This window comes from Passer montanus, unplaced genomic scaffold (genome assembly GCF_014805655.1).
Source record: "Passer montanus isolate IOZ18808 unplaced genomic scaffold, ASM1480565v1 scaffold2, whole genome shotgun sequence".
In the NCBI taxonomy this organism is placed as follows: domain Eukaryota; kingdom Metazoa; phylum Chordata; class Aves; order Passeriformes; family Passeridae; genus Passer; species Passer montanus.
In genome coordinates, this window is record NW_024366591.1 from 1,026,321 (window position 1) to 1,053,740 (window position 27,420).

At 42.7% G+C, this 27,420-nt stretch overlaps 1 protein-coding gene across 12 annotated transcripts in view; it reads left to right on the forward strand.

Moving 5' to 3' along the window:
- The window catches only part of DENND2B (DENN domain containing 2B), a 151,567-nt gene that overhangs the window by 80,876 nt on the left and 43,271 nt on the right, over positions 1–27,420 (forward strand). For 7 of the 12 annotated variants that reach the window (XM_039706907.1, XM_039706913.1, XM_039706906.1 and 4 more), the window contains 3 exons: positions 11,224–12,438; positions 16,173–16,309; positions 26,454–26,605. In XM_039706907.1, the coding sequence (XP_039562841.1) occupies positions 11,224–12,438; positions 16,173–16,309; positions 26,454–26,605 (1,504 nt within the window). Of the gene's footprint in view, positions 1–246; positions 604–11,223; positions 12,439–15,609; positions 15,741–16,172; positions 16,310–26,453; positions 26,606–27,420 lie in introns of those variants that run through there. The other 5 variants (XM_039706903.1, XM_039706904.1, XM_039706905.1 and 2 more) reach the window with 3 other exon arrangements.

Sequence of the window (27,420 nt, forward strand, 5' to 3'; positions counted from 1 at the left end):
GCAAGGGAAACATGCTCCTGCCTCCAGTGGGAGCAACCCTATTCTGCAGCAGGGAAAAAATGTTCCTGTCTCCAGTGGGAGAGATGTTATTCCACAGCAAGGGAAGAGTGTAACTGTCTCCATTGGGAGTGATCCCATGTCAGAGCAAGGGAAGATTTTAACTGTCTCCAGTGGGAGCGACCCCAGTCCGGAGCAAGGGAAGAGTGCAGTAAGTGTCTCCAGTGAGAGTGATCCCATTCTGGAGCAGGGGAAAGGTGTGACTATCTCCAGTGGAAACGACCACATTCCGGTGCAGGGGGAGAGTGTGAATGTCTCCAGCGGGAGAGACCCCATGGCTGAACAAGGGAAGAGTATAATAACTATCTCCAGTGGAAGTGATCCCATTCCAGAACAGGACAAGAGTGTGACTGTCTCCAGTGGGATCAACCCCATTCCAGACCAAGGGAAGAGTGTAACTGTCTCCAGTGACAGTGACCCCATTCCAGAGCAGGGGAACAGTGTGAAGAGTCCTCTCCACGAGGAAGGAGGAGCAGCACAAACGCCGTGTGAGGAGCCCACCACAGCCCCCGTTCCCCGTAGCTCTGAGCTGCTGCGGGAAAAGAGGTAGAGGAAATTGGGAGTAAAGTCGAGCTCAGGAAGAAAAGGGAGGGGTGGGGGAAAGGTGTTTTAAAGATTTGGGTATATTTCTCATGATGATACTCAGATTTGATTGATAATCGATAATTTTTCCCCCAAATGGTGTGATGGTAATTGGTAAGGAATATCTTCCTGTCCTTATCTCAACCTATGAGCTTTTTGTTATATTTTCTGTCCCCTGTCCAGCTCAGGAGGGGGAGTGACAGAGCAGCTTTGGTGGGCACCTGGCATCCAGCCACATTTATGCTCACTGGCATGTGTACCAAGGGTCATGCTTGTCATCATAGCTGGAATGCATTTTGCATTCCATAAGGTCAGAGTGTCTGAAGAAAATTATGATAAGAGAGGCCAGGGGCTATAAACTTCGAAATCTTTCCTCCTTCAGATACAGGATGCAGCCTCTGCAGATGAGACACGTTGTATCCTCAATTAATAGGTTTCCTTTTCTTCCTTGCTTTGGCACCTTCATGAGTCACCCTTTACTTATCAACTGCTCCTTGGCCTTTCTGCTGCTCCAGGTGCCAAAAAAAAAATAAAATACTGCATCTGATTTGTTTCTTTCAGTTGTTTATATAAAAGAGACATATTGTGTATGTGTGAGAGATATTACTATGCTCCTATCCAGAGTCTGTTATGAATGTTGGGCTACTTAGAAAATAAAAAAAATGTGTAACTTTTGGTAGGAAAGCTGTTTTGCCTATCCTTAAAGGTTGCAATTAATGTCAGTGTATGTGTGAGTGGCAAACGAGTTTAGAGGTGTAATTGTGTAAATGAGTGACTGGAAAGTTCACAGAGGATGATAATAGCATTTATTATGTTGGAAAAATAGTCCAAGTCTGAGGCACAGAGATCTTTGGTGATTGAAGCAGATGGAAATCCACTTTTCTAAGGGACAAAAGAGAGAGGGCAAGACTTATAAGATGAAGTTAAAGATGAAGAAGAAGGGCACATTTCTCAGCTGTGTCATTCTTTGTACAAAAAATGTCCTTCAGGGAACAGATAAGATTTCCTGCTGTGGAGTGTGCTGGTTTTATGCCAGTGCTTCAGCTTTTTGCTTACAGAGGAAAGTTGCAGCAAGCTGAACTGAGTTGTTGCAGTTGTCTTGCCAACAGGATGGCACCCAGCTGCTGGTCAGATGTGAGTCAGCCCCTCAGAGGCCTGAGCACGCTTTAGGCAGAGTTTGAGATAATCAGAATTAGCTCTTCTTTTCCCCTGCCTCAGATAGTCCATGTGACTTGTGACCTCTTCCCAGTGCACGAGCTCCAGGTGCACAAGCAGTGAGGCAGCCTGGGGCTGATAGGCTGTGTTTAACAGGGTGATGCTGAGGCTGTTCTGCATTCACAGAGATTCTGCAGGAGATTCTATTCTGCTGCTATTTTAAATTTTATTTTATTTTGTTTTGCTTTTTATTTCCTCTGCAGTTCAGTAACTCCAGAAGCAACACAGATATTCTCAGATATTTTAAATCCTTTTAGTATTATCCTGTGTGACATATTGTGTTTTCTCCAGGTATTTTGGGCTTCAGACTTGATGGACTGTGATATTGGTAGTTGAAATGGTGACAGAAATTAACAATGCCTGTTTCATAGCAGACAGATGGACAATGGCTTTTGATTTTATAACCTGCTCTTCTGGGATGCCTTCTCACTGTGTTAAGTAATCTAATTTGCAAAACTGGACAAAGGAAAGCTCTACACTGGCAGTACATTGGGGACCACAGCTAAGCTGGTGGAACTGGAAGGAAAATGTGGATACTGGTAGAAAAGGCAAATAAAATATTTTATATTTGTTCTGAAACAAACTCCTCTGAGTAGATGAGATTAAGAAAGTTTGTACAAAATGGGAGTTCTGAATTCTTATTATTTTTCTGTCCCTGTTGGATAATTATACTTGAGTTTATTTGATGAGGTTTTTCATGACCTAGAAGCTGATTTATTTGTGAAGCAGGGAAAGCAGATTTGTCTCTATTCTGGATTAGTGAGCAGGCAGGATTTAGGACTTTTTGACTTCCTGTTCAGATCTTTTCTCTGTGGATACAGAGTATTTCAGTAAAGTATAGAGTGACCTTGTGAGGTTTTCTGACTTGTCAGGGCAGAAGAGGGATGAGCCTATTTCCCAACAACTTTCCAAACCCAAATTTCAGATTTGGAGGTTGCCAAACCCAGAATGCCCTCAGATATCTTGAAAACTGAGTGTCACAATTCATAAAAATAATTTTTAATGCTTCCCAAATTGCATTTGGGTGAGCACAGAAAACTTGAAAAGCTTTGTCAGAATTAGTTCCACAGAGTTTGTTGTTTTGATATTGCAGGACAAATGAGCAAGCCTGTTGAAAAAATCACCTGTGCTCTGAAAAAACAAAGTTGAGAGCCTCTATGTGCACTGGGATTTTTAACAGTCAGCATGTTCAGACATGCTGGTAAAGAACAAGTTTCAAGGAAAGGCAGTTCTTAAATAGACAAATGAAGGTTTGTGCTTTCTGCCTGGTTTAAGAAAAAAATGCCATCACTTGCTGCATTGCCACTCCCTCTCCTGCAAAATTCCCAAGATCTTAAGATGCCAGGTAAGACTAACACTTACTGAGCCAATTCCAGAACAATAACTACAGTGGAGCTGTAAAAATTGAAATATCTCTTGCATAAATTATTATTTAGAACATGTTATGGGAAAAGACTAACTCAAAGGGAGGCTTCACTTTTCAACTTTGAATCATATTTTTTAAAGAGAAAGTGAGAGATGGTCCCATGAAACCAGTGCAGCATACTTGGGTGGAAAAGAGAAAACGGCTTACTCCGATACTTCTGTTCTTGCATTTTGATTTTACCACAGTCAGCTTCTGATGCCTGTGATGGAAAGTACAGCCCAGGCTTGGTGATATTCTTTGCCTTGGGTAGTTACTTGTGTCTGAACAGAGGAGGTGAAAAAGGCTTAAAGGGGGAATTGTTTAAAGACCATCCTGCCATTGCCTTGTAACAGCACAGAAGACAGCCATAAATCTGGAGTGACAGAGAATCTAACCTTCTGAGCCTAGATAATTTCACAATTTCCTGTTATCTTCTTCCCCCTCACTTGGCAAAGACACCTAGTGCATGCTGAGTGATGGCATTTTATTTTACAGTCATTCCTCATGGTCAGATTAGTCTTGCTGTCTTGGCTTTATGGATCCAGGGTAATTCAAGTATTTAGGGTCTGACTCATCAACTTTGATTTCTTTGCCCTTGTTTTGTACAGTGGTAGAGCATAGTTGCCACTTCATGTAATTTACTTTGGCACAATGACTCCTCCATTTCCCTGATGTAAATCAGATCTTTTTGCTTCTGAGCCATAAAAACACAGCTCAGCTTCAGTCAGCTGTGATTGTGTGTACTTCTTTTCATGAACCAACTGCAGAGGCCCAGAGCTCTGAGGGGTGGGGGGATGTTAAACACAGGAATTCACCACAGCACCCCTGCAAATCCACCCCACAATTGGTATCATTGACTCAGTACTTCTTGGGAGCACAGGCACTGGGGCTTTTAAAAACCACACAGAGAGCTTGACCTTTTTTTTTGTCTGTTTCACAGTCCTATCAATCTGTAGCTAGTTCTGGTATGGTTTCAGTTTTTATTTAAATGGAAAGTATCAAAACTCCTTGTGGAAAAAAAAAATCAGAGGTACAGACATGAAAATAATTGGCATTTCTATTTTTGTTCTATCTTTAAACATTTTGTGATTTGTCTTTACTTTGCTTTTACTGCTCTTTCTCTCTAAATGCTGGGACTTTTCCATCTCAGCACAAGCTCATGAGAGTGAGCCTATTTCAAACAATCTTATAAAGCACACTCACTTCTCAGTTTAGAAAGTACAACTTTTTGTCTTGTTTTTGTCACAATCCCAAAGTCATCAATAACAGGGGGATGTTATGTGGAATGCAGATTTTTTTGGATTTTTAGCCAGACTCGTGGTGAGAGCTCAAAGATTATAAAGGGTCTGGTGCAAGAGACTTTGTTCTGCTACTATGTACCTCACCTTCTTTTCCAAGAGAGAGGCAAGATATGACAAGTTGCACCACTTGTTCCAGCACCAAGCTGAATCAGCTCAAAAATCACCTTACTGCTCTGTGCCCAGCACTTGAGTGTGAAAAGTTCACCTCCTTTATTCACCATAAACTCTTATTTAGATTTAAGATAATTAAATATAATCTGTAATTATCTACTATAGTTATGTAGAAAATTAAAATGCTGTATGCTGTGAGAGTGCAGAATATATTATAATAGAAGGGTTTACTGCCAAATGAGAGCAGATTTAAATGCAGTAGTGCAGGAGGTCCCTTGGGTCTTAATGTTCCCATAATCCCTAGTTACAAGAAGCAACAATAACGTAGGTTTTGAAGTCCTTTTCTGCTCCTGGAACAATTAATACAATGAAAGACTCAATTAATATTCTTTGATAGAGTATACAAGGCAGCTGTCCAAGCCCAGATGATTGCTTGTATTTGAAAAGAAAATCAGAACTCAAAGGATCATCAATACATGGGATCCTCATGGGCCACCTCAACTAAGCAGCAAAGGTTAGATTCTTAGATTTCAGTTCAACTGTTCTGGTGATGTTTGTACATTTTACCCTCATGCTAACCTAGTTAGACCAGCCTGACTCCCTGCATTTGTCCCCTGCTTACCCCAGCAATGCCTGGCTGAGTGTCACAGCAGTCACTGTCACTGCCTGTCTGTCCCCTCTGGTGAGGATGTAGCTAGGGGTGAGGAGAGTTAAGGAAATGGCAAATTCTCACAAGGAAATAATGCTGAATCCATGCTGCTCTGTGTTATGACTTGTTCTGTAACTCATCTCAAACTGCAGCCACACCACTGACTGCTGCTGTTTGACAGCTAAAAGTGAACTTCTCACAGTCCTTTGGAGGAAAGCATAGAGGAAATTTATTACTAATTCTTGTAGAGAAAGAGGGAATTTTAGGAGAAGTGTCCCTCATCATGGCTTCTATCAAAGTCCTTATGGTTTTTGTCTCCTTAAATTACTCTGCCTTTTTACACCTGAAGAGGCCTGGGAGATTGCTGTACTGCAGTGGTGTGTTCAGTTTCTGCTTGTGCAAAAGTATTGATTCCTACTGGGAGCTTTCTCAAGAATGTCTGATAAAGGCAGAAGAGTTCATGGGCTCTGTTTGTTTGCTCTGTGATTTTCTGGCAGCACTGCCCTTGGTGGGGTGTGAAACTGTACAGGTTTCAAGGAGCTGTGGTTACTGAACCTCTGCAAAAGCACTTGTTCTGCCCAGGTCACAGAAGGAATGGGACATAAACACCAGTTCTAATTTGAACTTCTGTTGGTCTCTACATGTTTTCTCTCCTCTACCTGCTTTGTCAAATCAAGTGGAAGTTTGATATAAATGAATATCATAGTGAGCCATTACATCTGCTCTCAGCAGCAATATACCAAAATGTGCATGGTACAGTGAATGGTTGCAAGTAGCAGGTGAGCAGGGTGTGCTTCCCTCTCACTTTGCCTGGCTCTGGGAAGGATGGATTCCAGGATCTGCACTCAGAGTGGCTGGCAGTTGGTAGCTGAACATTTCTTAGCATTCTCTTACAAATTTCCAGAGAATTTCAAAGTTGCATCCTCATTTACCTGTCAGGGCAGTTTTAGTGTATGTATTAAACATGACTTTTGCAGCCCTTGCAAAGAGAAATTTCTGTTGCTTTTGTTTCAGATCTCCTAAAATATTGGCTAGAGCAACAGGAAGTCTCTAGTGCTGGCCAAATCTACTCATTCCCAAACTCACAATTCTATGGTCATAGCTGATGCTGATGTTACTGCTACCCTCAAACAGGTTAGGTTGTCCTGATGAAATGGCACAATGCCCTGAGAAGAACCAGGAATGAGAAAAAAAACCCCTACAAAATACTTAGAAAGCATATTTTTTCTAACAAAAGTGGGGAGAAAGTCCTGAGGAGTAAAGCCAGTGCTGGGATTCTTTGCACCCAACATCAGTGTCACTGGGAAATGATGGGACCTCATCAACAGGAGCCTGGAAAATCCAGTACCTCTTTGTCATCATGTTCCTTGTTATTTTTTCAGTAAATAGGCTCCCATGCATGAGCATGTTGAAGTGGGAAATTCCCTGGATCAGAGTGCCAAAATCTCTCCTACTATTCTGTATGTGTCAGTTTAAGAAGAGCAGATGGGATTTACAAAACTGAAAATTGCTGAGTGACTTCTTCCAGCTTGCCTTTCCTCAGGACACGATGATCTGTGGGGTCACTCCTGATACTTCAGGAAATCTAAAACAGTGCTGCAGAGCCTGAGCTGCTTAGCTCAGAGGTCAGAACAGGGCAGTGAGAGTTGGGAGTCCTGTAACTCTTTCAAGGCAAGTCTCTTAAGCACCCTCCAGTCAGTGTTAAAGCCTGAAATGCAACCTAAGATTTTTCTTAGTGTATATAAAATGTATATACTGGATCTTGGATGCAAATGCCTCAATAAATGCACATTCTGATTATCCACCCATATTCTGATTTCCAAGACATAAACCCAGCTCTAGAACCACCCTTCTGTCTGCCTCCCAATGTTAAAATTTACTCATGAAGTTGTGGGAATTTTCTGCACCCACTGTTCCTCTTTTTTGGAGTGGATGTTTGGCATTGGAAACAGGAAGGAGCTGTGCTTCTGCTCAACTGGATCAAAAGGTCAAGCCCCCTAGTTTTAAATACTAATTTTGTATTGCTCACTTTCAGAGTGGTTTCCAGGAATTAAATTTTTCCTTTTCTACAAACAGACAAATGTTAGCACCCACATTTTGGAAGAAGATTGGTGTCTTGTCCAAAATGGAAGACTTTTTGAATTTTTGTGTCAGATAGAGGGTGAGAACTCAGGCACTTTTGGTACCAAGAATGAGCCTCTCTCTATCCCCATAGATTTTCAGTACAAGTCAGCCTTGCTAAAAGGTAGGAACACTGTTTTTTCATCTCTTGCCTTGTGATTAGTAGGTTGGAAATTATCTTCAAGCAAGTGTTGTCTGTTCCCTTCTCAGTGCAGCTGAGATGCAGCTCCACTGTTATCCACATGTGTTCACTGGGCCTGGTGAAAGGAGATGCCTTTACTAGAGAAAACAATAGAATATAGGAATATTTGAGAGCAGCCCTCAAGAATGACAGTTTTTGTAAATTACAAGGTTTTTTTCTATGTTTGGGTGAGAAAAAGAGAAACTGAAGAGACTGAATCAGAATGTGGAGATCAGTTGTAGCTACAGTTCACAATCCTACAGAGCATGACTGATATTATCAGTTTCACCCTACTGTGGGTAACTGCTGATTTGTCAAGGAACAAATCACAACAGCAAAGCTGAGGATGGTCTAGAGAGCTGGAAAAGCACCTCTTGGATTCTGTCTGCTCTCCTTGGTGAGCAGCAACGAGTCCCAGCAGAAAGGTGCTTTTAGGGTCTGTCACCTGTTTAGAGGACATTGTGGGCTGCTTGGCAGCCTTTGAGAGTGCAATGCACACCTGACCTGCCAGGGGTTTGGGCACTGCACACCTAGGGCTGTGTGTTGGAGGAATGCCCTTAGGGAATCAGAGCAACTTATAATGGTGTCTTTTGTGAAATGCTGATATCCTCAAAAAAATAATTCTTGCTCAGAACGAAGGTGTTGGTCAGGGGAAGTTGTTAAGAAAGCTAAACTTGATTCCATAATCTCTACTTAGGCTGTTTATAGATGATACTTGGAAAGTTTATGTAATGATATGCATTGTACAGTGCTGCATCATATCATTCTGTGTGTAGAAAGCTTCAATTAAAAGCATTTTGCTGTACAATCTTTTTGTAGAAGGTTGCAAATTTCCTAATTATTCATCTCTGTCCAGTAATACTGGTTTTAAAATCTGTGGAACTATTGTGCCTTCAAGAGAACATTCTTGCAGTGGAAGTAAGTTTCTTGGGGAAGAACCATTTTATTATCTACTGATCAGCTTTTGGACTTTTCTTCCGTTCTGTTACTTACCAGCATCCTTTAGAGAATGCATGCTGAAACCTTTGGGCCAAAGCTCTGTTTCTCTTTGTTGTTGAATAAGTCCTACAGATTGTCTCTGAATTACTCAAATTTAGAGTGTGATGCAGTATAAAACAGAATCTATTTCTTAACTGAGGTAATCCAAGTCTTGGAGGGCAAACTTCTGCAGAAGGCCTGTGGCTCTGCAGCCCCAGTCTAGCACAGTGGAAGTGATTGGGAGTTTTGTAACTGAATTTGGAAGTTTCAAGATGAAGCCTTAATTGCAGTTACCTTACTGGGAATCTGGGGTTTGAAAGAATGGTTCATAGCTCTTACAAAGAAATGTTTTGCAACTTCTTGAGGTTATACAAACCATAATTTTCCCCTTTTCCTTTTTCCCTGATGAATCACCAAACCTTTTCCTGACAGTAGAAATAGCTGAAAATATATTTCTTAGATTGCAAGAAGATGAAGGACTATGCCTATGGCATTTTCTGTGCAGTGTGTCAAAGGCAGAGAAAGGTGTGTGATTATCTGATTGTCAGCATGCTCTTCACCTCTGCTGTCCCATTTTACTGACCTTGTCCCTGTCATTTTATATTTTATTCTTGTTATTGCCAGTACAGATCAGAGTCTAATAAGCAAGTTGTAACATGCTAAACCATTCCACAGGGCCTCTTCTGTCCCTATTCTGTAGCTGAATGCTGACAGTGGATTTAGCCAACATGCAGCTTCTGTGGCTGTAGTCTTTTGACATGAAATACGCTTCCACTGGGTAATGCCTGTTTCCTTGAGAGAAATGTCAGTGTAGCTCTGGGATGGGTCTGCATGACATGAAAGAATTAGGAGATCATGATCTCAAATCTAAGATAAGGCAGTGTTATGAATAATATAAAAATTTGGCTTTGTGGTATCAACCTGAAGAAACAGAAATGAGACAGGCTGAAATAATGAAGGATCAGGGGAGCACACTAAGCCTGATTTAGCTTTCATCTTCAGGCACTATAAGGGTATGTTGGCCAAGGTAATTCCAGGTAATCCACTACAAACTGAGCAGCAACAGCCAGCCAAAACCACCCATCATCTGTCACCTGCTTTTGATCTTCTCAGATCTCTTAAGACACCTTCTACAGCTGTATAGAATGGCAGGAAATTCAACTTCTAGGATGCAAAGAGCATATTCTGGCATGCATCCTTTCTTGTCCTGCTTTAGGCAGTTGTTGTGGGAGTGTTTGCCATCATCTTTGACACGAGATCTCTTTTCCTACAGGCATGTTTATCTTTCAAAACAGTAAAAAAATAAAAGTCACCAAGCAGCGGAACTTCTGTGACAAATGGACTTGCTTGTTCTCAGGCCTCTGAAAAAAAGAGATCAGTTCCCTTTTGTGATAATTTGATTATTGTATTTTTCTGACTTTTTTTTTGGTGATATTTTTGAGCTTTCTGAAATATTTGCTGTAGGAAACTGGGACGAAATCTGATAATATGGTTTGGGGCTGCATTTAAAGAAAAAGAAAATATTTCCTGTGTCAAAGTAAATTTTTTCAGAAACCACCCCAGTGCTCTGGATTTTTTTGATTAATGCACAGAAATTGGCACTTCTGCTGTAGGTATTGGCTGGCTGTTGGGAAGAAAACAATATAGCACCAGAAATCTTCTGAATCTCTACTCCCTTTGCTGTAGTGCAGACATTTGCTCCCCTGATTTCTTTTGGGCAAGCAGTTCTTTCATTTGGATCTTGCCTGTGTACAGGACAGTTGATAAAAACCAGGTTGGTGTCCACAGTCTTCACACAGCATAAACTTAATAGTGTATTCAAGGCATTACTTATGGGTCTTTCCTCTTTTACCTGAACTGTTTGGAACAGAAGGGAGTTAATGTTAAAGTAGTTGTGATTATTTCTGCTATGATTTGTATGTATGGATTTTGGCAGGGTGGCAAACCCTCTTTTTTGACACAATTTTGGCTTAATTTCCTTACTGCTGGCTCATCATGATGAGCCAAGTGATTAATGTGTTAATTTTCTTGTGTCTTTTTGTTCTTAAAAGTCCTTGCAACAGTGTACAAAACCCCAGTAACAACAGCTGATTTTGCAAACCATGGCAAGAATTTGTTCCAAGGGTTTTTTCCAGGGTAACACTTGAGATCTTTCTATGTAGTTTATATTCTTCAACACATAGTGCGAGCTGATCAATGTGTTTTCGCAATGTGCAATATTCTTTTGATAAGAAATTACTTCTATTTGATAAGGAGAATTTAATCTGTTGGCCACAGCACCAGATCAAAGACAAACCAGGTCTACTCATCTGCAGGGGGTAGATGGTTTCAAGGCAGAGGTTTGCTATGAGAATCTCAGCTAGCTTCGAGTTCAGGAAACTTGGAAAAGCAGGGGGTCAAAGAGAGGTGAGAAAACTTGTTTTGGGTGTGCCAAGTGTCCTGCTCATGGCCCATCACCAGTTAAAGGCTGCCACCTCCCACCCCCACCTCTGTGGCTGAATGGTCACTGGTGTCTCAATGATGCTTTGGGGGGTGTTGCAGTGTGGAGACCTGCAGTCAAAAGAAAGTTGGCAAATAACTCATTTCCCCAAGATCGTAATTTTTTCTTTCTTTCTGTTTCCAGGTGCCAGTCAGCCACTCCGCCGCCCCTGCTGTCCCCTCAAAGAAGCCCTGCCTACCCCCTCAGCGACAGTGAGGACTCCTCCCGCTCCACTGGGCTCTCCAGAGTCTCCAGCTCCAGGCTGTGCCTCAAGGAGTGGAACAGCCGCACGTCCACGCTGCGCAGCACCTCCACGAGCCCATCGGACACCGAGTCGCCGAGTCGCCCCCTCAAAGCCATCAGCGTGGGCGCTCTGGATAAAAGGCTCTCCGTGTTCAAGGCTGACCAAAAGGAGAGTCCAAACGAGGCTCGGGATGGGGAAGCGGTAGGGAGTCATCCACTCGCCCGGAGCACTCTGTCCTTGGGCACTGCCACCAAACTGAGGACCCTCTCCAGCAGCAGGGTGAGCGTGCGCTCGCAGGCGCTGGACATCAGGCAGAAGATCACAGAATGGGAGTGCCGCCGGGAGCTGTCCCCCAGGGCCAGCGTGTGCATGGACAAGAGGGATGCTGGGGAGAGGTCGGGCAGTGAGAGCTGCCCCAGCGTGCTGACCTCTCCCTGCAGCGACAAGACATTTGATTTCAAAGGGCTCAGAAGAATGAGCCGAACATTTTCCGAGTGCTCTTACCCGGAAACAGAGGAGGAGGAACTGCTGGACAGGGATTCCTGCCATCGGTTTGAAAAGAGACCAGGCAGGAGCGAACCTCCTTCTGCCACTTTCCTTAAGAGCCATGTGAGGAAAGAGTCCTCTGCTGTGCTCAACAGAATCCAGAAGATCGAGCAGGCACTGAAGGAGCAGTCGGGCAGAGGCCTCCCCCAGTTACCAAGTAGCTGCTACAGCGTTGACAAAGGGAGGAAAAAGTCTGGGACTCCGACTACTGTGGAGGGACTGAGCGAAACCCTGAGCGAGAGCAAAGGCGGGGGTGTTATTTTGGGGAGCGAACCAGAAACGCCTCCTGAGGCCGAGAAAAGCAGTAAAACAAAACAGGGCGTCAGTGTGAACTCAGCGGGCCCCAGAGCGCTCCTGGAAAGCGCGCCCAACAGCGCCGTGAACCCCGTCCCCAAGCCCAAACGCACCTTCGAGTACGAGGCAGACAAGTCCCACAAGAGCAAACCAAGCAATGGCCTACCTCCATCTCCCACCCCTGCTGCTCCTCCTCCCCTGCCGTCCACTCCCGCGCCCCCCGTCACTAGAAGGCAGAAGAAGGAGTCGCGCTTTCACCGAAAATCCCAGAATAGGTAAAAGCCAAGGAAACACGCTCGGTTCTCCAAATCAATAAATAAGTGGGCTATATTTTTGCAGTAGCAATATTTTAAATTCTCCCTCTAATGCAGTGCTTTTGATGTAAGAAAATCTAGGAATTGCATGCTAGACAAATTTTATTTTTCTGCTGGTCTGCACTGATGGAATGCACTGGTACAATACCTTTGAATGCCTTCAGGGGTTTTTTTTTAGGAGTTCTACAATCTTCATTCCTTGATCCCCAAAAAAGCTGTAGGTTAGGTGTGCTAAAGGTTATCTAACTAATTCTGGCACAAATGCCCTTGTTGGCAATTTTTAATGGATCATAATTTCATTATTGTCCAGTAGTGGGACCATAGCTTTTTTACAGCCTTTTCTTCTTGTAAAATGTACCTGCAGATGTCTTCCATTTCCAAAGTTCATTACTATAACAGTTGTGTCAGTTTTATGCAATGTAGGTGATTTTATTGAATTCAGTCCTTAGGAATATTATCCTAAATTATTATCAACAGCTATGGAGGATTAATGCTGAGAAAACTGTTGTATCACAGAAAGTTCTCTATGTCTTCCTGAGTTAATGATGGGGAGAGTGTATGGCTGCATTTCCCCAGCAATTTGTGGAGCTTAGCTTGTTTTAATCACGTGATTCCTCTTGAGTTTTAGGCAGGGTAAAACTAATTCTGCTCATTGCTTGGAGAATTGTAGGCACAGTTGTTGCTAAGCATTCAAATTGCAGCATTTTTAACAAGTTCACCTGTCTGCATGTGTATGATGCACACCCTCCCTTGATACTTAGTGATGAGATTTGCAAGGAACTGCTAAACAGCATCTCAGATGCACACTATCCCACACTATCAGATTCTGCTGCTTGATATTGGCTCAATTATTAAAAGTTTTTTAGCACAACCTCACCTGAATTATACTGGGACAAGATGAGAAGAGGAGCCTTCAGGTTCAGTCCTTTTCTCTCAGGAGACACCTGCTTCTGAAAGATCAAACAGCCCTGCTGAGACAGGTTGTTTCTTTCAGAAAGGTGTGGGGGGATGTGGAAAATCAAGCTCTGATCAGCAGTGCTTATCTTTTAGTCCTGGCAATAATCTCAAAGGAAGTAAATCTAGTTTTTAAGGAAAATTTGTGAAATAAAGCTGCCCTCAGTTTCTTCAGCACAGCATTTGCAACATGCAGAAGACAACAATTTTTAAATGTTCTGGTGTAAATGATAGCCTTTATCATCAGAAAATGGGCAAGTCATCTAAGAACCACAGTATATTATCACAGTGAGTTTTTGAGATGACGTTTTGAAGCTCCTTTCCAGAAGAGGTCTAATCTGCTTGCACCTCCTTTTCTGCAGATTCAGTCTCCTGTCAGAGCAGAGTTAACAGCACAGTTCAGCCAAGGAGCTTCAGGCTTGGGTTAGGGCTAGGGGAAACAACCTTCTAAAAAGCATTGTTTATCAATTTAAGTTGTAGAATGTAAACTGTAGGATTAACAGGGTTGTCATGTTTATCTGATAATTTTTGCAAATCAGTTTGACATTTTACTGACATTTATAACAGCTTTACCCACTGTACTTTAATGATGTCTCTGGACACATCTCTTGTTAATCATGATCTAAATAAGTTCAAATTAACCTCCCAAAAATCTCAGTTTTGCTAGCTGACTTCAGTGCTGAGTGTAGATCCTTTATAAAAAAAATCTTAATTTTATTGTCTTTGCTACTGTTCTTCCTTCAGTTACATAAGGGATTAACAAGATTTACAAAGCACTAAAGACCATACAAGTAATTTAAGAATGACAGTATTTGGTTGATAGTAATTACTGAAACCTCAGTACCTAAGCTGTTCTTATTTTGAGAACAGACATAACTCATTGTGCCTGCAGCTTGTAGCTGTGTGCTTCAGACTGAATATACACGTGGTTTGCACTCACTGCAATGCCATGAGAATGGACTGAGGGTATTTATTTTCCCAATACTTCGGTTGAAAGCACTGCTTTGATTTTTGGTGGCTAATTCAACATTAGTAACAGGGAGGAAATGTTTGCCTGCTAGCAGAAAGCCAGGCTGGATCTGGAGAACCTGGTGCCAAGAGTAGCTTTAACATTTCAGAGTGGTGTGAGCTGGGTGTTCCCCCACAGCTGGAAATCCTCTGGCACACACACGGTGCAGCAGAGGAGTGTCACAGGATAGACTTGGGACACATGGACCACAGCTGAGTGTTGGTCCACAAAGCCATTCCTGTCATCCTACACAGTGTCACCACATCACAGGGTTGAAATCCTTGGGAGCTGGGTATTTAACTACTTTAAACAGTCTCATTTCATACACAGCGGTGCCTTCAGCATGTCAGCATCCTTTGTACTGTGAGTAGATGTGGAGGAGCACGTGTCTGCATCTGACATGCACAGATTGTTTCTGCCACAATCCTGATGTGAACAGCTTGGATCTGGATATTCTGAAGATTAGGGAAAGGAGAGAGAGGAGGCTCTTAAGCCTGATTCCAGCTGTAAGCCTGCTCCAGCAGAAAAACAGAAAATGCTCTTCTCAAATGCAGCATTCTCTGCCACAGTCATTGTGTTACCTGTAGGGATGCTCAAGCTAGTTCACAGGCCAAAGTGTCTCATGAGGCTCTGTCACTGCCACATGGACATGCTGTAACATGTGCTCCACTCCAGCTGGGAAGAAGAAAAACAAAGGGGTTGATGGCAGAATGATTTACTGTTAATCAAGGTTGGGGCTTAGTGAGTAGAGTATGGGCACCAGCACAGTGCACACAAGCCTTGTAGCACCATGGGATTATTCATGCTCTGACCTGAGCCTGTTTTTCTCACTGCTTCATCCTCAGCAGTAAATCAATCCCATGAATGCCAGCCCCTGTGCTGCTGCCACTGCAGTCATGGGTGTCCCACCTTGAGTGTAGTTACTGCCTCAGAGAACAAGGCATGGGTGAGCTGGAGAGTGGGAAAGCTTTGGGAGAAAAGCCCAAGAACTCTCTAGAATTGCTCAGCAGCCCTGGGGCAGGTGTGGGTGGGAGGTGATGAATCACCCCTGGTGGGAGACAAATGGTTCATCTGACCCAGCTGGTCCTCACCCTCCTGCCAGAAAGGCCAAACCTTCAGCCCCTGAGCATCAGCCCAAGCTGCTCACACACCCAGAGAGCACCAATTTCTCAGTGCTTTCTCCTTTGCTGCCAGTGCTTGGCATGGGGTGTGGGAGGGATGTGAATGATTGCACTTGGGTCTCCCTTTGGCATTTGTGCACCGAGCTCTGCACAGGAACATATCCAAAGGTTCAAGACATGTGAGTGGTGTCAGACTAAGGGCTCCATCTCCCAGAGCAACCACTGCAGGAATGCTTTTCAGAGACTTTCTTTAGGACAGAGGGCCACGTGTTTCTGGGGTCTCTGCAAAGAGCAAAGTAATTTCTAATCTGAGGACTGTGCTGCTAACTTATTCTGTAAACTTGGAAAAATAGGAAGTATTTTCTTTCTGTCTGCATAATGGGGATAACAATACTTCCAACTTCATAAAATTGTCATAGATGGCCCTACTAGAGACTGCTGTGAGCACAGGGCTTAGTGTCCACTAAAAGCTAGCCCTTAAAGCATGATGTGAGATTTTTTTAAAAAAATTATAGTTAATTTTATTTATATTTCTTAATATGCAAATAATAATCTAAATGTTTGAATAAATTTGCATTCTTGTTACTAATTATTATTGTTGTAAACTTTAGAAAATCCTTTGAGTTTGAGGATGCCTCAAGCCTGCAATCCCTGTACCCTCCCTCCCCGACTGAAAATGGAACCGAGAGCCAGCATAAATTTGGATCCAAGAGCACTTTAGAAGAAAATGCCTACGAAGACATTGTAGGTAAGAAGCTGCTGCAGAACATGGGCTCACAGCAGGATGCTGAGTGGCTGTGGGCAGGCCACAGTATTGCTGAACACATGCCTCATGCAGGAACATTCAGTGCTGTCAGTAGAGAGAGATTAAATGGAGGCTAAATGGGTTTGATCCCTCAGTGCAAATGTAGCTCTCGGGCTGCATGCAGGAAGTCTTGATTCTTTCAGACTTCACTAGGTAGTATTGGAAACAGACTGTTTGGTCAGCTTTTTGCCAATGCTTTTCAAGAACCAAATAGTTTTTTTTATCGAGGCCTTGGCTTGAAGCCTTGAGTGGTGTAAAAATGTAAAGAACAGGACTCGAGACAGTGTTTACAGAACTATCCAATAGCAAGATTAACCTCAGAGGCCTTGTGTGGTCAGCTGAGCTTTCCAGGATGCCGGTGTGGACTGCCCCAAAGCAGTTGTTTGTAGCACTGTTCCTGGTCTCCTCCAAGTCCCAGTTCCTGGTTAAAGAGGAATTAATTTCCTTTAGCTATACGCCATCGGGAATGCACAACAAAAAACACTGTTTTCATTAAGCTTCATAAGAAAAACATGTTTCTTTTGGTCTTAGAAGGAAATGTATGGCCTATGCATACATTCTTTTAACATCTAAAAAAAGTTGTTATAATTACTGAAAATTGGGCAGCCCTTCAGAGCACAGATTTTCCACACAAGTGATGAATATCTGCATTGTTTTTAACTCTTTCAGTGTTATACTATTACAACAGATACAAAGGGGACTTCGTTTTACTTTGGACAATGAATCTTTATATAATGAAAGCTGGAGGGCTACCAAGACAGTCTGGGACCCCAGAGCACACACCCTCTGAAGTGACACTGACAAGCTGGGCCTGTGTAGTCTGGTAAAAGACACGCTCTAATGGTGCTTACAAATGTTTGAGAGGCAAACAAAGACAACAGAACAAAACTATTCTTGGTCATATCAGTTGATATAGCAAAGAACAATGGTCACACATTGGAGCCTGGGACTTTTTGTCAGACCCAAATTCTGTCTCTGGCATGTCCGCTTCAGCAAAAACAGGAATTTACTCTTTCCATTCACTTCCTCTATGCCATTAAAAAAGTGCTTTCAGAACTGAAGCTTTCTGCTCAGTGTCTGTTAGTTAAAATGAAAACTTTGTAGATACTGAAAAGTCTTTTTCCTGTGTAGAGTGCCCTTACATGATCATCATCCTTTTCTGTGACAGACCACCATGCTAGTCACACTTGAAAATGTATTGTGTGTTACTTACAGTGCTCATCTTTGCTCAGGACTTGTCAATGTGGTACCAGGTTTTAGGTGGCAATGATTCTTTTCCTTGTCTGGTTTGTCAAATCTCAAAATAAAATGTGCAGGACTAGCAAGAAGCTTTCTTCAAATGAGAAGAAATCTTGGGTTCAGTAAAACAAAATCATAATGGGCTTTTCCAACTCATGGGTACTATAAACCAGCTCCTTCAAGACTATAATTTGGGCATTTTGGCAGGGTAGTGGGAAGAGAATGCAAAATTTCAGATCTGTGGACAAACACAGAACTTCATTGTTTTGTACTGCTTTTTAACAACCTCTTTCCAAGCACTTCATTCAATACAGCAGTGCGGGGGGAATACCAAATCAGTGTAATTCTTATAAACTGTCAGGCATGATTAAAGACAAGCCAAAGTGGTTTGATCTCCAGCTTTAAAGAAACTATCGTAGCTTTGTGTATCACATCTGCATAATTTATACCAGTGGTGCTAGACCCCAGTCTCCAAGTAGCACTTTTGTGCTCATGCAAACCAGGTGTCTGCAAGAGTGAGTTTATTTTATAGATCTACATCTGCTCCAAAGCTATAAAGGGCTCTGTCACTGTGCTTTAAGTTTTCTTTGCAAACAGTTCCCCTAGAGGTGCTGGTGGGTCTTTTTTCCTGTACCTTGTTGAATCTCCTTGCCTCCCTAAAACCTGTAGGCAGTTAAACATTGTTGCTGTAGTAATAAACTTAATTGTGTCATGTCCCCCCATCCCTTAGAATTAATATTTGTAAAGTAAGGAAGTGTTAAAATACAAGAAAAGAAAGCTGTGAATCTTGAGCAATGCTCTAAGCAGCCTAGTATGAGGCAGAAACATTAAAAATTGGGTTGGAAGGGACTGTGGAATCAGCTGGTTCAGCCTCTGCTCAAAGCAGGGTTAATTTCAACTTGAGGTTGCTTAGGGATTCATCTGGTTGTGTTTTCTAAACACCATGAAATAAATACCAGGATGGCTTCACTACCTCCCTGTGCAGCCTTCTCCACTGCTTAGCCTCCATTGTGAAGAATGTTTTCTTGATGGCACAGTGAACAGATTTTTCTTTCCATCCAGTGTGAATTCTCCTTGTTGCTATTTGTGACTGCTGTCCTTCATCCTTTCACCTCCAGGAAGTGCCTGGTGCTGCCTTTCCCGTTTGCCTTTCTGGGCAGTGGCAGGCAGCAGCTGGGTTATCCCCCCAGCCTTTCCCAGGCTAAGCACTTCTAGGCATGCAAGTGCTAGGTTGGGAGTCTTTGGTTTTTGGTTTTTTCCCTTGAGTCATGGCCCATGTGGTCTGTTCTTGTGGGGCATACACACACTAAAGCTTTGTCTTCCTCCTGGTGGCTTTGCACTGCTGCTTTAATGAGCGGGGTAGCAATGAACTGCTGTGTGTAGTTTATCTTATTTTGAGAGCTGGCTTTAAAAAAAAATTATTTTCAGGTATATTGAAATTGAAAAGGATTGTGCTTTGAAAGCCAGTGGCATAATAAACCAGACACTTTTTTCAATTTTGTAACATTTCTGTAGACTTTAACAGATGAAATACCTGCATGGTAAGTTCAGGCCGGGTATTGGATTGGAACATAATGATCCATTCTGCATCAATCAAGCAGCCATTGTATAAAGGGGTGCACATTCCTAATATAAATCAGAGCTGTATTCCATGTGCAGGGAACCATGTGGACTTCATTCATCTTCTGTACTAGCACTCCCAGAAATGTGGCAGTCATAGTAAACTTAACATTGTTTTGCTTCTTGTGGTTTTGAATGAGCCTTTAATCAGACCAAAATTGATGTGGCTTTCTGAATCCGGTTGGGGAAACCACGCTTGGCTTTGTGTGAATTCAAGAAACTATCATAGTATTAAGAGATGGCTGAGATTGTTGCTTCTGCTGTGTTTGTGCACAACAGCATTTCCTGTCATATGGACCATACGGTTCCAGTTTTCCAGTCTGCTCCCCTAAGTGCAGCTGAGATGTTGGACTATTGTCATTTAAGGTCCTGTGTCTCTGAAACATTGTTGACCTGACATCTAGGACAAAGCACTTGTTATCATCATCAAAAAAGCTGAATAAATAAAGCGAAGGTCAAGGGCATAGTATTAAGTTTGAATTGAGAAAATCTAGTAAAACTAGGTGAAAGATATAGCACTGCATTTAGAAATTAAATGCAGTGGAGGAAACCTTCAAAAAGACAAGGCTTCTTACCCTGTAACTCCCCAGAGTGCTGTACACAGTAGAACAGGTGGAGATTTCCTCTGAGAGGACATTCCAGATGTGCAGGAAACCCATTGCTCAACTGAGCTCTGCGTGTTGCCTCTTAGACTGAGAATGTTTAACAGAACATTGCATGACTCCATGTCTGCTTTGGCAGCTGGAGCTGAAGCAGTCTAGACAGAAAGGCAATGCCTCAAAAACATTGCAGTGGAATCTCTAAATCCAGGATGAATTTCTAAATGGGATCTTGCTGGTGGGTTCCCATTGGGAGTGTCCTGCAATTCACTGTCTCAGGGGCAGCTGGCCCTCTTGGGGAGGGTTTCTTATGCACCCTTCTGCTCTCTGGGCCTGTTCAGTGTCATGTTTAGAAGATTTTGAGTCCTTTCAGTAGCTGGACACTTCTATTGACAGACATTTTTTGCACCTTAAGAGGACAACTTAATCACTGCTTCCTGTAGGAGCATATAATATAATTGAACCTTGTTACAGCTGACACCAAAGGTGACTGATAAGTGAAACAGTGGAGTCATACACAATTGCTTGGCGGTTTTTCTCTGTCAGTTTGAGACAACATTGCTTCAGTTTGGGATAATCAGCTTCTTATTTACCTCTGCATTTAAAACAGGACAAGTCACTCCCTTTATCCCTGCTGGTAAGGCAACTCATCTCTCCTAAATCAATGAGTTGGTTTGATTTCTTGTTTAAATTTGACACAGTGCATGCTATGTAACAAAATGGGATAATTTTCTGTTCTACTGAGCTGTCTGCTGCGTGTGATCAGAGCTGCAGCAATGATGACTGAGGTCAAGCTGGAAAATGTTCCAGCTTGACATTGCTTTCAAATTAGAACATTTGCAAAGTTCTTCCAGTAAATGTGGGAAAAGGTTAGAAAGACAGCAAGCTGATCTTTCGAGTAAAATCCCATCCTCACACGCCACGTTATTTCTTGTCATGCTTTTGTAGCACATTTTAGTCTGTCATATTATCATCCTGTGACAAATCAGGGAAAAACTGGAATTGCTGGGCTGCTGTGAAGCCAGAGCAAACTTGGAGAGATTGCAATTCTGCCAGCAGTGCTGTGCTAGCTGCTTCTCTGAAGACATTTTGGGTTTTCAGTCAGGCACCAGCAGGTCTCTGGAGCTAGAACTGATGCAAAATGTTGGTACAGGCAGTGATCACAGAATAATATATTCTTGTCTATTTCTGCACCCACAATCTGCCTGTGACAGCCTAAATAGAATGTGAGATTTTGGAAAATGTAATAGTGTCAAGTTTAATAATAGACACTGTAGGGTAGTGGCAGCCAGAGCACATTAAATCAAACAGTGTTCATATGGGCCTGTCAAAGAAAGGCCAAATACTTCAGCTGATCCTGTTGACAGTCAGCCTGCTGCATTGTTGTTACATGGATTTCAGTTATTTTTAATAATCATCTCGTGCCCTATTTAGATCTCAGTTTTTCTCTGTAGAGTCTATCTCATCGCTGTACCATCCACTGCAGCTTCTCGTGACAGTCTCTGTCAGCTTTACTGCCTGGCTTTCTAGTCAATGCTGCAGGTTAGTAAAACAGAATGAAAGACCATGAGACTGCTCTCCCAAATCCTCTCAAATTCAGAGACTGTGTTGAAGGCAGGAGGGTGACACCCCTGAAGTGCAGGCAGTTCAGGCAAGCTGCTGCTGTACTGTGCTAAGAGTTGCTTACCAGACATTGTCATGCACATGGTTTTGGACTGAGTGGTGAACAGGTGATTTCTGGGGGTGAAATTTCTTATTCATTTATCAGCCATATTAATTCTTTTCCCTTGTGCTTCATGGTGATTGCACTCAGCAGTCCCTGCAGAGATAGCAGGGAGCTGGAAGCATCTGCAGCATTTCTTCTGCTGATTGCAAGGGCTGGAGGAGTTCAGAAAGCGCAGGTTGTTGCCTACAAACTCCATGGAGCAGGGCCCAAAAGGCTGATTGCATTTTAGACTTGCCACTCTGATTGTTGTAGATGCTGTACTGCTTTTCTGAGCTCATGGTACTGAGTGGGCACACTGGATGACAGCATTATAAGCAAGTAATGGCCTGTAACTTTGTGCTGTCAGCAACAGCTTTTCAAAGCAGCTGTGAATGTGTGTTAGTTGTAATTTGGGATTGAAATAGTTCCTCATTTTGCAGATTCCTGGGGTAAATTCCCCAGCTGAGATGCACAGTTGCAGCATCTCTGACATTGAAAAAACTCATTTATGTACCAAACAGCTAAGTTTGGATACTTTATGGGAGTGTGGAGATTTACTGGTTTTCATCCATTTGATCTGAACGTGCTCATAACCATCCCAATGGCCCAGTTTTCCTCCAGCACTGGTGGTGTGGCTCTGTGCTGGTGTAATTTAATGACTGAAATGAATGAGCAGTGCACGTGCACCTCATTTGGGAGGTGATAACTGTCCTGGCCATGCAGCTCAGGCCCCTGGGCTTTCAGAGCAGCCAGGAGGAAAGGCAGCAGGCTCTTAGCTTGGCCATCATCCTGTGGATTCAGCATCTCCTCTGTGAGTGTTGGTTCCCAATTTAGGCACCCAGCTTCACACAAGTTTAGGAGCCCTTTCCTTTACTCTGTACCTGCTGCTCCATTCCTCTCTCTTCCTGGCAGTGCAAAAGGCTGGAGTTACAACCAGCACTCTGTGAATCACTTAATTCCTCTGATAATAGCTTCTGCCATCTAGAAAGAAATGATGCATTTCCCTGCTTTCTGCCATTTATAGAGAAGTGTCTGCCTGCTTCGTTTTTTTTTCCCCTCTCAGCCTTACTTTTCACTCCTTTCTCAGCATGATTCAGGCTTGCTGAGCCTGCCTCTGCTTCCCACTTGCCACGTGTGAGAGGCTGAGCAGAGGAACACTGTGTGCTGCCTCAGGACTCAGTGGGGCTGACTTGCACCGCATCACGGCGTGAGGAACTGCAGCCCCTGGAGGAAACATCCATGCTTGGGCCCAAGGCACTGCATTCCTCAGGACTTTCCTAAATATCCGTGGTTATTTTATCTTTTTTCTGTTGTTGTTTTTCTTTTCTTTCCCTGATGGACCGTTCATTACATTGTCTGTGAGAGCTTCTGAAGATAAATGTCGTGTAGATAAATGCCCCGTGTTAACTCAGCACTTTGGTACGTAGAATTTGAGAAAATTTGGAACTTGGAAAAAATGCTTGTAGAGAGAAATTATTTGGGAGTAGGGATGGTGATTAGAGACAGTATTTGCCAAAGACTTACTGTTTGTGATCATATGCATTCTGGGGGTATGATTCAGCTTCCTTTGAAGTCAGTGGTAATCTGCTGTTGTCTTGTGTGGCTGTTGCATCAGCCTCATGAAGACAAGCCTGGCCTCTATACTGTGATGTTTCTCCTTTTGGCTTCTAATAGAGACATCCATATGGCAGGAACAAGGATGTTTCCTTGCTCTTTCATTGTCAATATGTTTCCCTTCTGCAGCAAATCCAAGCACTGCAGCTTGCAAGTATTGCTTGCCTGAGACTCAGGACTGGAGAAGTGGTGCTGCTGAGGAGAAAGCCATAAACCTCTGAGCCGGCCAGTTATATGGAAACTGTTCTCCTTTCCGTGCTGCAGCACAGCAGTAGCAGCCACCACCACAGGTCTCCCCAGGACCTCACTGCCACCTGGGATGTGCACTTGCTGGTGACCACCACTTCCCAGATGTTTCTCCCACGGAAGGGAGTCACTGTGCAGTCAGATGCAGTTAAATGCTGCTTTAAGGCAGTTCAGGGTATTTTTTAGCATTTTTGGTTTACTTGACACCTTTGATTCCTTGTCACTTGTACAGGAACTAGTCTGGCCTGCCTCTTTTTTGCATATCTGGTATTTTGTGTGTCTCCCAGGGACAGCAGATACTAAGAAATGGTGGTTGGAAGTTGCTGAGGAGATAGACAAATAAACTATCTCTTCTAGTTCACAGCTTGTACCAAATACTTAATTCAAAACTCATGTCAGCAAAACCAGGTGGTTTCTGATGGATCAGACTATTTCATTATCAGAGATTTGGTGTAGAGGGAGGTTCTTAAAAAATGTGGTGAGATGTAATTGAAATAATGAAATAATTTGGTTTCTTTTAAGCAAATGAGAGAAAGAATAGACACAAGAATTCTTGAACAGCAAACCAGTCATCTGCAGAAGCTCTCACAGCTCTAGGGGAAAGGGTTAAAATACCCTGTGGTGTCTCCTCTGACCTTCACATTACACTGAAGAGGAATTTGGCCCAAGCTCTCTTTTGGTAGAGACTCTGACTCGGAAAAAAAAAGCCTCTGCTCATGGTTCCTTGCTCCTCCCTCTACTCTCATCCAAGACTTCTCTGGGCCCGTTTCTATACTTAATATGTCAGGTCAACATTATTTATGTTGAGTTTAACGGGGTTCAAGCAATTCTGTTTTACATTCTGTTTTGGAAAGAGAATCCCCCTAACATTTATAAATGCTTTATGTTGTGAAAAGGGTTTTTTCACTGACGGGCTTCCTGGGAGTTTGGATACTCTGTAGACTAATACAGTAACATTTGTTTTCACAAGGAAGAGCATGTTTGAGCCATGTCTCATGTAGCTGGGTATTTTGAAATCTATTAATCCATTCCAAAATGCTTGCTTGACCTATACTTGACTTGGGCTTACAAGAAATTTTATGGCACTACTAGAGCCCAATCAGCTGTAAGTAACAGCATTTTGCAAATTTTACTCTTTATCATTGCTATGATTATCATTTCTAGAGCTGTAGGGTCGACAAGTAACAGAATCAGGGTGTGATATCTATTTTTTCTTCCCACAGGAAAAATCAACCGCTTCTAAAGTCCTCCGTACCATCACGTTTTTTTAGGAATATACATTGCTTAAGATTTATCCTGTTCATTGCATTAATCAAAAGGGCTTCTTTCATGTGCCCCACACACCTGAGGGTGTTCTTTATGTGGCATGAACGCTGGCCACGACGACAGTGCAGCCTCTAGAATCAGATTCCCTCTGGATGAAATAATAAGCTGTGATTGCCAAGTCAAACATTCTTCAAGAGCAGCAGTGATTCAGGGCTCTAATTAGAACAAAGCTAAAACATTCACTCTTGGGCTTATGTTTGACCAGAAATCTTACTATGATGCACTACTGAAGCAAAACTGTATTTTTATTTGTATTGTGAATATGTGAACTTGCTCAGCAAAAGTTCTTGTGGCTGTAATTGAGTCTCATGCTTCCAGGCTCAACAATCAAGCAAAAAGCACAAACTGCTTTTGTTTTCCTTTGTACAATATGGAAATTTAGTCTGCCTAGAACAACGTAGCTGGCAGTCTCACAGACTGTGTTAACCCTAGTTAATAGTGAAAACACCTATGCCCCAGCTGTCATCTCCTTCACACAGTGAATATTCACACTGTGAATATTTTCTGTAACAGTGGAAATAATGAACCACACTGCAGCTTTCTGTCCTCACTTCTCAATTGAATTTCCTATGTTAGATAGCTTGTATCGCAATACATATATTGTATTAAACCCATGGATTTTAAAGTCATTTTTAGACAAAACCAAAAGCAAGTTGCTTTAAAAGCTTTTGACTTCCTGCTTGTTTCTGTAAATTCAAGTCCTGAATTTGAGTAGATCAATATTTTTTTGAGATAATTTTCTGTTCAAGATTGTTGGAAAACTGGAATGACCATGTTTGAAAAACCTGGAGTTATAAATCAGTTGCTGATTATCAACTGTCTGAAAAAATGCATACAAAATGTTAATTTTATTGACGGCATTCATTCATCTTCATACTCCTTTGTTACTGAGAGGTCTGCTAAGTTCAGGAGTTTTGAGAAGATGGTGGGTATTGGATCTCAGTTAAATATGAACTATAAATTTTGGTTCTGGTTTTCAAATGGTAAAAATTCATGGAGTCTGCTTTTTAATTTTTCATTTAAGTACTATTTAGTGATTAATTGGTTAACCCTCCATATATTATTAGCAGCATGAGTTTCCTCCTGGGAGACAGGAATTTCACATAATTTGAAATGAATAGCTGCCTAATTTAAGACAGGATATATTTTAAAGAACACTTTGAGGATGCAGGATGGTTGGGACAGATATTCTCCTTTTGCTTTTGCAATCTTGTCTCTTAGCACTGCTGAGCTGGAGCATTTACTCTTTCTTTGCCATCTCTCAGGAGAAGAGAAAAATGAAGGTTGCATCAAATAAGAATTGTCTTGCTGTGTGTAAGGGTGGTGTGTTGAGCACAGTTATTTATTGGTCTTCATTTCACCCCCCCGAATGGCTGTTATGGATTTATAAAATCTACTGATACACTTTCAAGAAGTTAAGTGCCTTAGCTTTTATATATCAATAAATTTTCCACAGCTGTGGATGCTCAGAAGCACGTCTTGTGAAATCTTCACATTTTAGTTAAAAAAAAAAAAGGGGACAGTTAAAAAATCCAAAGAAACTTGTCGAGCTCATAGCCAAGTTCTTCTCCAAATACTTCCAGCTGCAGCTAGAGGGATGAGTCATGCTGAAAACTGAGGAGCTTTTCTAAAAGCCTTGGTTCACATGATTTTTATTTTTTTTTTCTAATTTTACATTCCTGTCTGTTTTTCTTTCCTTAAAAAAAAAAAAAAATCCCAAAAAAACCCAAACGTGCAGGCGAGTCACCCAAGGAAAACCCGTACGAGGATGTGGAGCTGAAAGGCCGTCACGGGGGGCGAAAATCCCATCAGCTGTCCGAGAACTCCCTAGATTCCCTGCCCAGGATGTGGACGGCGCAGAGCAGGAAATACCCGGCGGCGGCTCCGCAGGTAAAGGCGGCCGGGGCTGCGGGCGGGGGCGCAGCGTGCCCCGGCCCCGCAGAGTGCTTCCTCTGCTCGCTCGGGAATTAACTCCCGTGTGCCTGGCGGCTGCTCCGCGCTGCCCCGGCCCCGCAGCGCCCGCAGAGTGCTTCCTCTGCTCGCTCGGGAATTAACTCCCGTGTGCCTGCGCCTCGCAGGGAATTGCCTCTGCTGCCGGGCAGCGGCGGGAGGGGAGAGAGGTGTCAGCTGCTGGTTGTGTCCCTGGGGTGTTACACGAGACCCTGGTGCGGCGCTGCTCATGGGGAGTGGGTTTAGTGTAACCATGCCAGGTAAATGCGTGAATAATAAAACAGTCAGGAAAACCTGAGTGTCTGCAGTTAACAAGCCTGTATAAACTGTGTTTATCGCATAAACACGAGGCACTCTGCAGACTTTCCCTTTACGAATTTTTCAAAGTAAGCCTGTTTTTTTGTGAACACCATGAAATACCAGGTTGCTTTGTTGTTTATGGGATCACTATGTTCATAAGGAGAAAGATAAATTTCAACACATACTTAATTTTGAGATTCAAAGCACCCTTTAAAGGAACTTTACTCTGCACAGAATTAACAGAAAATTCACAGTTCAACAAAAGGTCATAAAAATTTACATTTTTGTCCTGTAAAGAGACCTAGAAAGAAAACTGAACCCTTTTTCTTTCACTTGCTTTGTGTGCATGCAAGCATCACAATCCAAAAGAAGCATCACCAGGATTCTTAGTGTGCTCCTAGCGCATCCCTTCTAAGCCAGGGGTGACTTCAGCAAAGCTGCTGGAAAAGGAGCAA